At 38.0% G+C, this 13,806-nt stretch overlaps 1 protein-coding gene across 1 annotated transcript; it reads right to left on the bottom strand.

The window, feature by feature from the left end:
- IQCF2 (IQ motif containing F2) lies at positions 1–1,546 on the bottom strand. Its single transcript, XM_025456031.3, has 3 exons — positions 1,461–1,546; positions 1,201–1,284; positions 1–441 (listed from the first exon to the last, which is right to left on the bottom strand). The coding sequence occupies exons 1-3, from the start codon at positions 1,476–1,478 to the stop codon at positions 55–57; spliced, it is 489 nt and encodes a 162-aa protein (XP_025311816.1). The 5' UTR covers positions 1,479–1,546; the 3' UTR covers positions 1–54.
- Between the last annotated feature and the right edge of the window lie 12,260 nt (positions 1,547–13,806).

Raw genomic sequence — 13,806 nt, forward strand, 5'->3', positions numbered from 1 at the left:
CCAGGTTAGCTCTTTACTGGGGATAGGAGACACAGAGCCCTTTTTTGCCAGCCCTTATGGGTTGATGATCTCAATGTGGAACTGGAGGTGAGTGGCTGTGACTACACAGTGTCCCCGGAGGAGAGCACAGGTATAGCAGTTGTGGCATTGCCAGTGGCATTGGATGACATCGATGGCGTTGAGCACCTGACAGTATCGCCAGTGGATACGCCACATACGGACCAAAGACTGGATCTTGACCACTGCCCTCTCTGTATTTGCGTAGGTAACCAAGGCTGCCTTTCGCTTCTTCTGCAGCAGGCTCTCCAAGGTCAGCCTCCACCAGCGCTGAATGATCCAGGCACTGAGAGCTGCGTGCAGCAGTGTCCTGCGTACGAGGGTGCCACGCCACCAGGCCTGAATCTCTGTGGCTGCTTTTGTTTTTTTCTTTAAACTTTTTTTCTAGATGGAGATAAGAGAGACCACTCAGGGAACTTCCTGCCATCAATTTCCAAGATCTTCCTGGAAGGGGCCCAGATTCTCTTAATTGTTATCACTTCTTTGGAGAATTCAGGGGAGTTAGGACACTGTCTAAGAGCCAGAAGACCTGATCAGTGAGGCCTCCTCTATCACTATGGGCACATCACTCTGCCTTCAGAGTCATAGCACCCTCCTGACTATATCACAGGTATATGGATCAAGAGAAAAACCATTAGTAGCTAGAAGGGTATATTAGGAATGTGAAGGATTGTGTTAGTCATGCTCTACCTCTTCAGTGCTTATTGGGTTTGGCAGATTTGGCCTTATAATGCCTTTGCTTGGTATTCTCTGCTAATGTAGTCCCAAACCATCATTGGTTGATTTCTCTTGGCCACAACAGTGTACTTCAGTACTGTGATGGGTTTTCAGCACCCTCATCCCATTTTCTACTCAAGCCCATATTTTGAACATTGTACTCTCTAATTCAGAGTCCTCACAACCTCACCTCCCAGCCCCATTTGTTTCTTGATGGCTTTCATTCTCTCCATTCACTCTTCATGTCACAATCAGATGGAGAACCAGAGAGCTCATGCTGAGCAGGGAGTGGAGGAAAAATGAGCCAATATTGAGTTGACTCTTGATTATTTTAACTCTGAATCTATAAAAAGAACAATTCCACACTTTCACGACACAGAAACAAATGTTCTGGATATCTCTTAACTACAAGGAGATTTTACCCACCTTGAGTTTCTGCTTCCGCCTCTTTTTAAGTTCAGTTATTTCTTCAACATCTTCAATTACAATTACAATTAAATTGCCCTCAGTCTGTCATCAGAATTAAATGGGAAATGAATGGATGAGTTAAGACTGCTTTTTTCTCTCTATGGCCCAGTCTCAGATACACCCTGCTTCAGTATCCCTTCTTTTACTAAGACCTGTGAAGTCCCAGGTGATTCCCACCCACTCCTATCTTGCCTAATAAATCTGGCCATGTCTCTTACACAAAATCGGATCCCCATGGCTTGTCTCTAGATGGTTCATTAGCCTTGATTTCTCTACTTACCAAAGTCTGGCATGAGTAAAATGAGGGGGACAGCTATGAGTTCACAACTGCATTGTGACATAAGGATTAGGATATCTACCACAGAGTTAAGTCTTCCTCAGAAAAAAGCTCCCTGGGAACTTGTACTGCCTGTCTACTTCCCTCCTGCCAGAGTGGTACCAGAGTTCAGAGTGGAAAGATAGGGCACTTGGGTGCCATTTCATACCAGGGCTCTCCTCCAGGAGGGCCCATCCACAACCCTCTTCATTATCAGTCACACAGGAGAGCAGGAGGGACCATGGCAGTGTATCTCCATACAACTCCCTACTGTCTTCTCAGATAGCATCTCCTGTCTTCCCCTAAGATTTCAGAACCTCAATACACCATAGGAAACTAGAAGGAGAGAGAAAAGATGAATCTAGAAAGTTGTAAAATAATGATAAAAATTTAAATTAGGGCAGCCCGGGTGGCTCAGCGGTTTAGCGCCACCTTCAGCCTGGGGCATGATCCTGGAGACCCAGGATCGAGTCCCACGTCGGGCTCCCGGCATGGAGCCTGCTTCTCCCTCTGCCTGTGTCTCTGCCTCTCTCTCTCTTTCTCTGTCTATCACGAACAAATAAATAAAATATTTAAAAAAATAAAAAAAATCTAAAAAAAGTTTAAATTAAATGGAAAACAAAAATGGGTGGTGTAAAGTAAATTTAAAAGGTAGTATTTTTTAAAAGACCAGTATTAAAGATAAACATTCCATGCGCCTTGGTGATGGAGAGAGAGAACAAAAATGCAATGAGAAAGACAAAATAATCACAAAGAGAAATAAATATGAGAATATCATGGTAACAAATTTGAAAACTAAGAGGAAATGATTTCTTAACAAAATCTAAATTACCAAAATTAATTGAAGAAACTATGTAAAACTTGATAAATTGAGAAGGCTCTTAAAGATCCACCATAAATAAGGTAAGACAACAAGACCAGGTAGATTCATATCTAAACTTTAAAAAATTTACAAATTCAGATATCTCCTATGTGACAAACTATTCAAACTTATTATTAAAGATAGAGGTTTCCATCAAGCATTTCATAGTGTCAGTGTCAATTCCCTGAAAAGTCCTGCTAGGATTTTTGCTGTAAGTGCATTGATTTGGGGGGAGAAAGGCTATCTTCTGAGACTGAGTTCCTTCTAAGACCATGGACTATTCCTCTCTTTGCTTAAGAATTCTTTTATGTCTTAAAAAATAATTCTTTTATGTCTTTCTATAGTGTTTTAAAATTTTTCTCTATAATAGTCTTTTTAAAAACCATTTTAGTTTTGAGTAATCTTGACATCCAACTTGAGGCTCAAACTCACAATCTCAAGATGGAGAGTCACATACTCCACTGACTGAGACAGCCAGACACCCCTGTCAAGGTCTTTTTTTTGAGATATAATACATTCTATAAAGCTCACTATTTAAAACTGTATAATCTAGTAGTTTTTAGTCTATTTACTAAGTTGTGCAACTATCACCACTATCTTATTTGAAAATATTTTCATAAGCCCCCAAATAAGCCTCATACCTATTAGCAGTCAATATCCATTCTTCCCTACCCCAATCTCTGAAAACCATGGGTCTACTTTATGTCCTTTTAGATTTGCCTATTTTGGATATTTCATATGATTTACATCATACTATAAATGGCTTTCTTGGCTGGCTTCTTTTGCTCAGTACGTGTTTTCAAGGTCCATTCATGTTGTAGCATGTCAGTATATCATTCCTTTTTATGGCCAGATAATACTCCATTGCATGTATATACTACATTTTTCAATCCATTCATCAATTAATGGACATTTGAGTTATTTCTACTTTTTGACTATTATGAATAATATAGTTGTAAATATGTACAAGTTTTTGCATGGGCATACGTTTTCAATTCTCAGATATATACTCAGGGTGGAATTGCTAGGTCATATGGTAAGGTTTTTTTCCCATAAAAACAAAACAAAACAAAACATATACATTTCTCCCACTTACCTGTTGCAACTATCAATATGTTCTCTGTATCTAAGAGCTTGTCTTTTGTTGTTTTTACTTTATTTTTTTTTTGATTCTATATAAGAGAAATCATATGGCATTTATCTTTCTTTGTCTGAATTATTTCACTTAGTATAATGCCCATGACATTCATCTATAGTGTCACAAATAACATGATTTCATTATTTTTTTAAAAAAGATTTTATTTATTTATTCACAAGAGACACAGAGAGGTAGAGACACAAGGAGAGGGAGAAGCAGGCTTCCCTGAGGAGCCCAATGAGGGACTCAATCCTGGAACTCCAGGATCATGACCTGAGCCAAAGGTAGATGCTCAACAACTGAGCCACTCAGGTGCCCCTGATTTCATTATTTTTTATTATTTTTTATGGCTGAATAACATTCCATGTATGTATGTACACACATACTACAATTTCTTTATCCATTCATCCGTTGTTGGACACTTAGGTTGTTTCCGTATCTTGGCTATTGCTGCAATGATTAGGGCGATGCATATACCTTTTCAAATTGTGGTTTTTTCTTCAGATAAATAGCCAGAAGTGGAATTGCTAGATTGTATGATAGCTCTATTTTTAATTTTTTAAGAAAACTCCATACTGTTTTCTATAGTAGCAACACCAATTTACATTCTACCAACAGTGCACAAGGGTTCCCTTTTTCTCCACATCCTCACCAACTTGTTATTTCTTGTCTTTTTTTTTTTTAAAGTGATAGCCACTCTAACAGGTGTGCAGTTATATATCATTGTGGGTTTTTTTCCTAAAGATTTTATTTATTCCAGAGAGCGAGTGAGTGAGCGAGAAGGGGGAGGAGCAGAGAGAGAGGAAAAGCAGACTCCCCTTGAGCATGGATCCCTGTACATGCCTCAATCCCAGGACCCTGAGATCATGACCTGAGCCAAAACCAAGAGTCTGATGCTTAACTGACTGAGCTACCCAGGCGCCCCTCTCATTGTGGTTTTGATTTGCATTTCTTTTTTTTTTTTTTTTTTTAAATATTTTATTTATTTATTTAGGATAGTCACAGAGAGAGAGAGAGAGGCAGAGACACAGGCAGAGGGAGAAGCAGGCTCCATGCACCGGGAGCCTGACGTGGGATTCGATCCCGGGTCTCCAGGATCGCGCCCTGGGCCAAAGGCAGGCGCCAAACCGCTGTGCCACCCAGGGATCCCTTTTTTTTTTTTTTTTTTTTTTTTTGATTTGCATTTCTCTAATGACCAATGATGTTGAACATCTTTTCATGTACCTGTTGGCTATCTGTATGTGTTCTTTGGGAAAATGTCTGTTAGATTTTCTGCTCGTTTTTAAGTTGGATTGTCAGATTTTTTTTTTTCTATTAAGTTGTATGTGTTCTTTATATATTTTGGGTATTAAACCCGTGTCGGATATATGATTTGCAATTATTTTCTACCATTAAGTAGATTGCCTTTTCATTTTGTTGATGGCTTCCTCTGCTGTCCAGAAGACTTGTAGTTTTATGTAATCTCATTCGTTTACTTTTGCTTTTTTTGCTTTTACTTTCTAATGTCAGATTTAAAAAAAATCACAAAGATCTATGTAAACTAGTTTACCACTTGTTTTCTTCTAGAAGTTTTATGATTTCAGGTTTTACATTCAAGTCTTTAATTCAATTTGAGTTAATTTGTGTGCATGGTATATAGATGGTGGGCCAATGTCATTCTTTTGCATGTGGCTAATTTTCTCAACACAATTTATTGAAGAGACTGTCCTTTCCACATTGTATATCCTTGACTCTTTTGTTGTAAATTAATTGACCACATGTATATGAGTTTATTTATGAGATTTTTATTCTGGTACTTTGACCTATGTGTATCTTTTTATGCCAATATCATATAGTTTTAATTACTATTGATTTGTAATATAGTTTGAAATCAGGGAATGTGATGCTGGCAGCTTTGTTCTTCTTTCTCAGAACTGCTTTGGCTTTTCAGGGTCTTTTGTGATTCTATACAAATTTTATGATGGTCATTTTCTATTTCTGTGAAAAATACCATTGGAGTTTTGATAAGGATTGCATTGAAATCTGTATATTGTTTTGGGTAGTATGGATATCTTAATGTTAATTCCTCCAATCCATGAGCATGAAATATATTTCCAGTTATTTGTGTCTTCTTCAACTTCTTTCATTAATGTGTAGTTTTTGAGTTTTACAGGTCTTTCACCTTCTTGGCTAAATTTATTCCTCGGTATTTTATTTTTTGATGCAATTATAAATGAGATTGTTTTCTTAATTTCTCTGATAGTTCATTTATAAGTATAAAGAAATACAAGAGATTTTTGTGTATTTCTTTTGTATCCTGTAACTTTACTGAATTTGTTTATTCTAACAGTTTTTTGATGGAATCTTTAAGGTTTCCTAAAATCATGCTATTTGCAAATAGTGATAGTTTCACTTCTTCCTTTCCAATTGGGATGTCCTTTACTTTTTTCTTGTATAATTGCTCTGGCGAGGGTTTCCAATATTATGATGAATAGAAGTGGCAAGATTGGACATCTTTCTTTTGTTCCTGACCTTAGGGGAAAATTTTTAGCTTTTCACTATTAAATATGATGCTAGCTAGCTATGTCTTTGGCATATATGGCCTTTATTATGTTGCAGTACATTTCCCCTATAACCACCTTGTGGAGAGTTTTTATCATAAATGAATGTTGAATTTTGTCAATTTTTTCCCTGCATCTGTTGAGATGATTACATGATTTTATCCTTCATTTTGTTAATGTGGTGTATCACATTGGCTGATTTGTGGATATTAAACCACCCCGATGTTTATAGCAGCAATGTCCACAATAGCCAAACTGTGGAAGGAGCCTCGGTGTCCATTGAAAGATGAATGGATAAAGAAGATGTGGTTTATGTATACAATGGAATATTACTCAGCCATTAGAAACAACAAATACCCACCATTTGCTTCGAGGTGGATGGAACTGGAGGGTATTATGCTGAGTGAAATAAGTCAATCGGAGAAGGACAAACATTATATGGTCTCATTCATTTGGGGAATATAAATAATAGTGAAAGGGAATAAGGGGAAAGGAGAAAAATTAAGTGGGAAATATCAGAAAGGGAGACAGAACATGGAAGACTCCTATCTCTGGGAAACAAACTAGAGGTGGTGGAAGGGGAGAAGGGTGGGGGGTTGGGGTGACTGGGTGGCGGGCACTGAGGTGGGCACTTGACGGGATGAGCACTGGGTGTTATTCTGTATGTTGGCAAATTGAGCACCAATAAAAAATAAATTTATTATTAAAAAAAAAAAATCATCCTGTGTCTCTGGAATAAATCCCACTTGACCATGGATTAATGTCTTATTGAATTCAGTTTGCTAATATATTGTTGATGACCTCTGCATTTACATTTATTAGGGATACTGGCCAGTAATTTTCTTTTCTTATGGTATCCTTGTCTGGCTTTGTAAAATGAGTTGGAAAGAGTTCCTTCCTCTTTTATTTTTTGGAAGAGTTTGAGAAGGGTTGTATTAATCCTTCTTTGAATGTTTGGTAGAATTCACCAGTAAAGCTGTCTTCTGGTCCTGAACTTTTGTTTATTGAGAGGTTTTTGTTTTGTTTTGAAGATTTATTTATTTATTTGAGAGATATAGACTGTGAAAGCAGGGGGATGGACAGAGGGAGAGTGTGGAGCCTGACATGGAGCTCAATCTCCCTATCAGGGGATCATCACCTGAGCCAAAACCAAGAGTCAGTTGCTCAACTGAGAACCTCCCAGGTGCCCCACTAGGTTTTTGATTACTAATTCAATCTCTGCTAATAATCAGTCAGATTTTCTATTTCATCATGATTCAACTTGGGAGGTTGTATGTTTCCAGGAACTTATCAATTTCTTCTAGATTGTATAATTGTTCAAAGTAGACTTTTATGATCCTTTGTATTTCTGTGGTATCAATTGTAACAATTTTTTCATTTCTGATTTTGAGTCTTTCTTGCGTTTTTTGTTCGGTGAGTCCAGGTAAGCCTTTTAGATTTTATCTTTTTTAAAATTTTTATTTATTTATGATAGTCACACACACAGAAAGAGAGAGAGAGGCAGAGACACAGGCAGAGGGAGAAGCAGGCTCCACGCACCAGGAGCCTGACGTGGGATTCGATCCCGGGTCTCCAGGATCGTGCCCTGGGCCAAAGGCAGGCGCCAAACCGCTGCACCACCCAGGGATCCCCTAGATTTTATCTTTTTAAAGAACCAGGCTTTATTGGTATTTTTTAATGTCTTTTTAGTCTCTATTTCATTCTTTCTGCTCTGATATTGATTTCCTTCCTTCTGCTAATTTTGGGTTTCTTTTTTTTTTCTTTCTCTTGTTCCTTGAGGTGCAAAGTTAAACTCCTTACTTCATACTTTTCTTGTTTCTTAAGGTACACATTTACTACTATGAACTTTTTTCTTAGAACTACTTTTGCTACATCCCATAAACTTTAGTATGTTGTATTTAATTTTTCTAGTTGTCTCAAGGAATTTTTAAATTTCTCTTTTGATGTCTTCTTTGGCCCATTGGTTATACAGTAGCATGTGGTTCAATATCCACATATTTGTGAATTTTCCAGTTTTCTTCATGTAATTAGTTTCTAATATAGTCAGGAAAGATGCTTTATATGATTTCAATCCTCTTAAATTTATTAAGACTTAAAAAAATTTATTAAGACTTGTTTGTGTAGATACACAGGACCTAGAAGTCAAACTATAAACTGCTTGTTATTATGGATGACTTTGTTCTTTGCTTCTTGGGTTTTTCAGTTTCCTTTTATGCACATATTAACTTTAAAAAAATAAATTTTTAAAAAACCTAAAAAAAAAGACTTGTTTGTATCATAACATATGACCTATCTTGGAAAATATTCCATGTGCACTTGAAAAGAACATTTAGCTTTCTGCCCCTGGAAGCCGCCGAGTAAGCATCGTTAGTCTCCCCTCCCACTGCTGTCATGTCTATGTCAGAGTCTCCTAAAGAGCGTGAGCAGCTGCGGAAGGTCTTCATTGGAGGTTTGAGCTTTGAAACAACTGATGAGTGTCTGAGGAGCCATTTTGAGCAATGGGGAACACTTATGGACTGTGTGGTAATGAGAGATCCAAACACCAAGCACTCTAGAGGCTTTGGGTTTGTCACGTATGCCCCTCTGGAGGAGGTGGATGCAGCCATGTGTGGCAAGGCCACACAAGGTGGATGGAAGAGTTGTTGAACCAAAGAGGGCTGTCTCAAGAGAAGATTCACAAAGACCTGGTGCCCACTTAACTGTGAAAAAGCTTTTTGTTTGTGGCATTAAAGAAGACACTGAAGAACATCATCTAAGAGATTATTTTGAACAGTATGGGAAAATTGAAGTGATTGAGATCATGACTGACTGAGACAGTGGCAAAAAGAGAGGTTTTGCTTTTGTGACATTTGATGACCATGACTCTGTGGACAAGATTGTCATTCAAAAATACCATACTGTGAATGGCCACAACTGTGAAGTAAGGAAAGCTCTATTGAAGCAAGAGATGGCTAGTGCTTCATCCAGCCAAAGAGGCCAAAGTGGCTCTGGAAACTTTGATGGTGGTCATGGAGGTGGTTTTTGGTGGGAATGACAACTTTGGTCGTGGAGGGAACTTAAGTGGTCGAGGTGGTTTTGGTGGCAGTCGAGGTGGTGGTGGATACGGTGGCAGTGGGGATGGCTATAAAGGATTTGGTAATGATGGAAGCAACTTTGGAGGTGGTGGAAGCTATAACGATTTTGGCAATTATAACAATCAATCTTCAAATTTTGGACCCATGAAAGGAGGAAATTTTGGAGGCAGAAGCTCTGGCCCCTATGGTGGTGGAGGCCAATACTTTGCCAAACCACGAAACCAAGGTGGTTATGGTGGTTCCGGCAGCAGCAGCAACAGCTATGGCAGTGGTAGAAGGTTTTAATTACTGCCAGGAAACAAAGCTTAGCAGGAGAGGAGAGCCAGAGAAGTGACAGGGAAGCTACAGGTTACAACAGACTTGTGAACTCAGCCAAGCACAGTGGTGGCAGGGCCTAGCTGCTACAAAGAAGACATGTTTTAGACAATACTCATGTGTATGGGCAAAAAACTTGAGGACTGTATTTGTGACTAATTGTAAAACAGGTTATCTTAGTTTCTGTTCTGTGGAAAGTATAAAGCATTCCAACAAAGGGTTTTTTTTTTTTTTAAAGATTTATTTATTTATTTATCAGAGAGAGAGAGAGAGAGAGAGAGAGAGAGGCAGAGACACAGGAGGAGGGAGAAGCAGGCTCCATGCCTGGAGCCCGACACAGGACTCAATCCCGGGACTCCAGGATCGCGCCCTGGGCCAAAGGCAGGCGCTAAACTGCTGAGCCACCCAGGGATTCCCCCCAACAAAGGGTTTTAATGTAGATTTTTTTTGCACCCATGCTGTTGATTGCTAAATGTAATAGTCTGATCATGACAATGAATAAATGCATCTTTAAAAAAAAAGAACATGTATTCTGTTGCTTTTGGCTGGCATGTTCTGTATGTTTGTTAATTCTATTTGGTCTAACGTGTCATTTAAAGCCAATGTTTAAAAAAAATAAAGCCAATGTTTTCTTATTGATTTTCTGGTTGAATTATCTATCCATTGATGTAAATGGTGGTGTTAAAGTCCCCTGCTAGTATTGTAATGCTGTCTATTTTTCCTTTAGGTCTGTTAATATTTGCTTTATGCATTTAGGTACCCCTATATTGGGTGCATAAATATTTATAAATGTTATATCCTCTTGTTGGATTGATTTTTTTATCATTATGTAACACTTTTCTTTGTCCCTTATTACAGTTTTTACTTTAAAGTCTATTTCATCTGATGTAAATGGATTTAATGAGAAGATGTTGATAGTTACTCCAGCTATCTTCTGGTTACCTTTTGCACAGAATATCTCTTTCCATCTCTTCACTTCCATTCTGTGGGTGTCTCTACATCTAAGCATATAGATGGGTCTTCTTTTTTTTTTAATCCATTCAGCCACTCTGTGTCCTTTAATTGCAGAATTTAGTCCATTTACATTTAAAGGAATTATTGAAAGGTATGTGCTCATTGCTTTTCTGTTAATTGTTTTCTGGCTGTTTTTGTAGCTCCTCTCTGTTCCTTTCTTCTTTTCTTGCTCTCTTCCTTTGTGGCTTGAAGACTTTCTTTAGTGGTATGTTTATATTACTTATTCTTTATCTTTTGGATATTTACCATAGGTTTTTGTGGTTACCATGAGGCATATATATAATAGCTCATGTCTATAATATCCTACTTTAAGTTGACAATAACAAGTTTGATCCCATTCTAAAGCTCACCTTTTTTACTCTTCCCAGCATGTTTTATGTTTTTGATGTCATATTTTACACTTTTTAATCTTACATTTTACATCTTTTTGTCTGTGTAGCCCTTAACTAATTATTGTAATCATAGTTATTTTTTACTACTTTTGTCTTTTAACCTTCATACTAGCTTCATTTTATTTTATTATTTTTTATTTAAGTATAGTTGACACACAATGTTAGTTTCAGGTATACAACACAGTGATTCAACAACTCTATACATTATGCTATGCTCACCACTAGTAGCTCACCAGTGTAATTACCATCTGTCATCATGCAATGCTATTACAATACCATTGACTATATTCCCTATGCTGTACCTCTTATTTCTGTGATTTACTCATTCTGTAACTGGAAACCTACGTTTCCCACTCCCTTCATTGATTTCGTGTATACCCCATCCCTTTCCCCTTTAGCAACCATCAATTTATTCTTTGTATTTATAGGTCTGATTCTTCTTTTTGCTTGTTTCTTTATTTTTGTGTTTTGTTTTTTATTTTTTAATTTTAATTTCATTATTATTTTTATTTAATTCATACATCTTTTATTCTTCTTTTGGCAAACATCAGATAATATGAGCAAAACTATATTGCTCACTATAGTTACATACATTCTTTTTTGCTTTATATGTTTGTAAACATATGTTAAGTGGATAAAATTCTTGGCTAAGGACATACTCCAAAACTCTGACATATACTTTTCTGAGTTAGGAGAAAAGAAAGCTTATGAAACTTCAATTAGACCATAATCACACAGCAAACTAAATTAGTATATGCTGTTTTTAAATTAACACCTGCCATTTTTAAAAGACTTCAGTTTTTGGTTACAGCTAAAATGATTTTTATCTGAAGTTTTATGAAAGAACAGAAGCTGACCACACAAATCTTACTCATAAGCATACTGGCCGTTTCAGAATAAAAAATAATAAAAATAAACCTATAATCAAGGAAATTCCACATATAAGTAAAATAATATAGAATTTGTCCTTCTCTGCCTGACTTATTTCACTTTAGAATAATATCCTCTAGGAACGTACATGTTGTTGCAAAGGCAAGGTATCATTCCTTTTTATGGCTGAGTAGTATTCCATATTGTGTATGTGTATCACATAATTTTTTATCAATTCATCTATCGATGGACACTTGACCTGCTATCAGATCTTGGCTATTGTAAACAATGCTACAATAAACATAAAAGTGCATTGTCTCTTTTAATTAGTGTTTTTCTTTTCCTTTGGTAAATATCTAGTAGTGGAATTACTGGATCATATGATATTTCTGTTTATTTGTTGGGTAACCTCCGTGTTGTTTTCCACAAATGCTGTACTAAATTTACATACATTCTTTTTTGCTTTATATGTTTGTAAACATATGTTAAGTGGATAAAATTCTTGGCTAAGGACATACTCCAAAACTCTGACATATACATTCCAAACCAGTGCATGAGGGTTCCTTTTTCTCTCTGCATCCTTGCTAACACTTGTTATTTCTCATCTTTTAGACTCTAGCCATTCTGACAAGTGATATCAAATCATAGTTTTGACATACAAGGTTTGTAAGCAATTAATTCATTACTTTTACTATATATTTAGCCTTCCAGGGAAATTTACTCTTTAATATATATTCTTATTACTAATTAGTGCTCCAAATTTATTATACTTATAGGTCTAAAAGAGGAAATCACCACACGTCACACAGGGCCACAGTGAAACAGGTTTTGGTCAAGTGGCAGAATGCAGGAGTAAGAAAAGAGCTTTTCCCATGGTCTTTGTTGGAATGGGAACGGCAAGGCAGGATGGGGTAAACAGTTTAGGATTGGCTGGTGTGAGAATTTCTGTGGCCTTTAAACTATATAGAAGCCTAGTACCTAGCTTAGGATGGTTGGGGACTATGGCTTCCTGGGGTACAGGACAAACAGAGGTATGGCCTTGCGTTGGTTAGTCTACAGATGAAAGGCATGCTCTGGGATGAGTCCTTGCTATCTCTAAGAACTGGCTGGCCCCAGGAAGGGCAGTCTCTCCCAATCCAGAAAGGGATATTTTTAAAGACGACACAATGGCATAATACACAGACCCTAAAAAAAATATATATAATAACATATTGGAAAGGGAGAGAGAGGGAGAAGCAGAGAGAACCTACCAATGTAGGTTCTGCGAACAGCATTGAACCCAGAGTCCTTGCTCTCCTGGAGCTCACCCTCTAGTGGGGGCAACAGAAAATAGAAAATGAGGTAAGAGAAGCTTGAGAAGCTTGATGGAGACTTTGAAGACAGGAAAGCAGAGTCAGGTACTGGAACATACAGTAGGAGGTGGGGAAGCCATTTCCATGAGGTGGTCAAAGAAGGTCTCCCCGAGGAGAGAGCATGGAGCAGAGACACACGTGAGTGGAGGGGGAGCTCCATCTGGAAAGGCTACCTAAGGGGAGGAGACAGTGAGTACAAAGTGCCGAGTTGGGAATGTGTGGGGGAGATTTGAAGAGCAGGGTGTCCAGGAGGGACATGGAGAGGGTGACATGGCCAGGGCCAGACCATGCAGGCTTAGGAGTCCACAGGAGGGCTTTTGGAATTATTCTAAATTTAGTGAGAAGACACTGAAGAATTAAGAGCATCAGGTGACACGACCTCCATGTTGCAGAACTACGGGGGCACCATTTCCAGGGACCACATTGTGAAAGAGTCTCCCTGGAGTTGGCGGAGTTGGCCTCCCTGCAACCCCAACTCTCCTACCCATGGCAGTCATTGCTAATCAATTACAGGCTCTGCTCATCCAGCCCGGGGTGCTCAGAATCCTTCTCCAGAAGGGACCCCACACAACCCCTGCCACTTCCTCAGAGCTGACTGTTCCATGCCCAGTATCTGCCATCATTTTCCCTGCCCCTTTGCTGACACTAGTACCTCCTGAAGCTCGACCGACAGAGATCAGGTGACACAGAA

This window comes from Canis lupus, chromosome 20 (genome assembly GCF_003254725.2).
Source record: "Canis lupus dingo isolate Sandy chromosome 20, ASM325472v2, whole genome shotgun sequence".
Taxonomy (NCBI): domain Eukaryota; kingdom Metazoa; phylum Chordata; class Mammalia; order Carnivora; family Canidae; genus Canis; species Canis lupus.

What these genes read in the sequence shown, in the direction of transcription:
- IQCF2 (XM_025456031.3), bottom strand. An exon ending in GGCGGAAGCAGAAACTCAAG is followed by an intron (nt 442 to 1,200) that starts GTGGGTAAAATC and finishes ATCTCCATCTAG; the next exon opens with AAAAAAAGTTTAAAGAAAAA.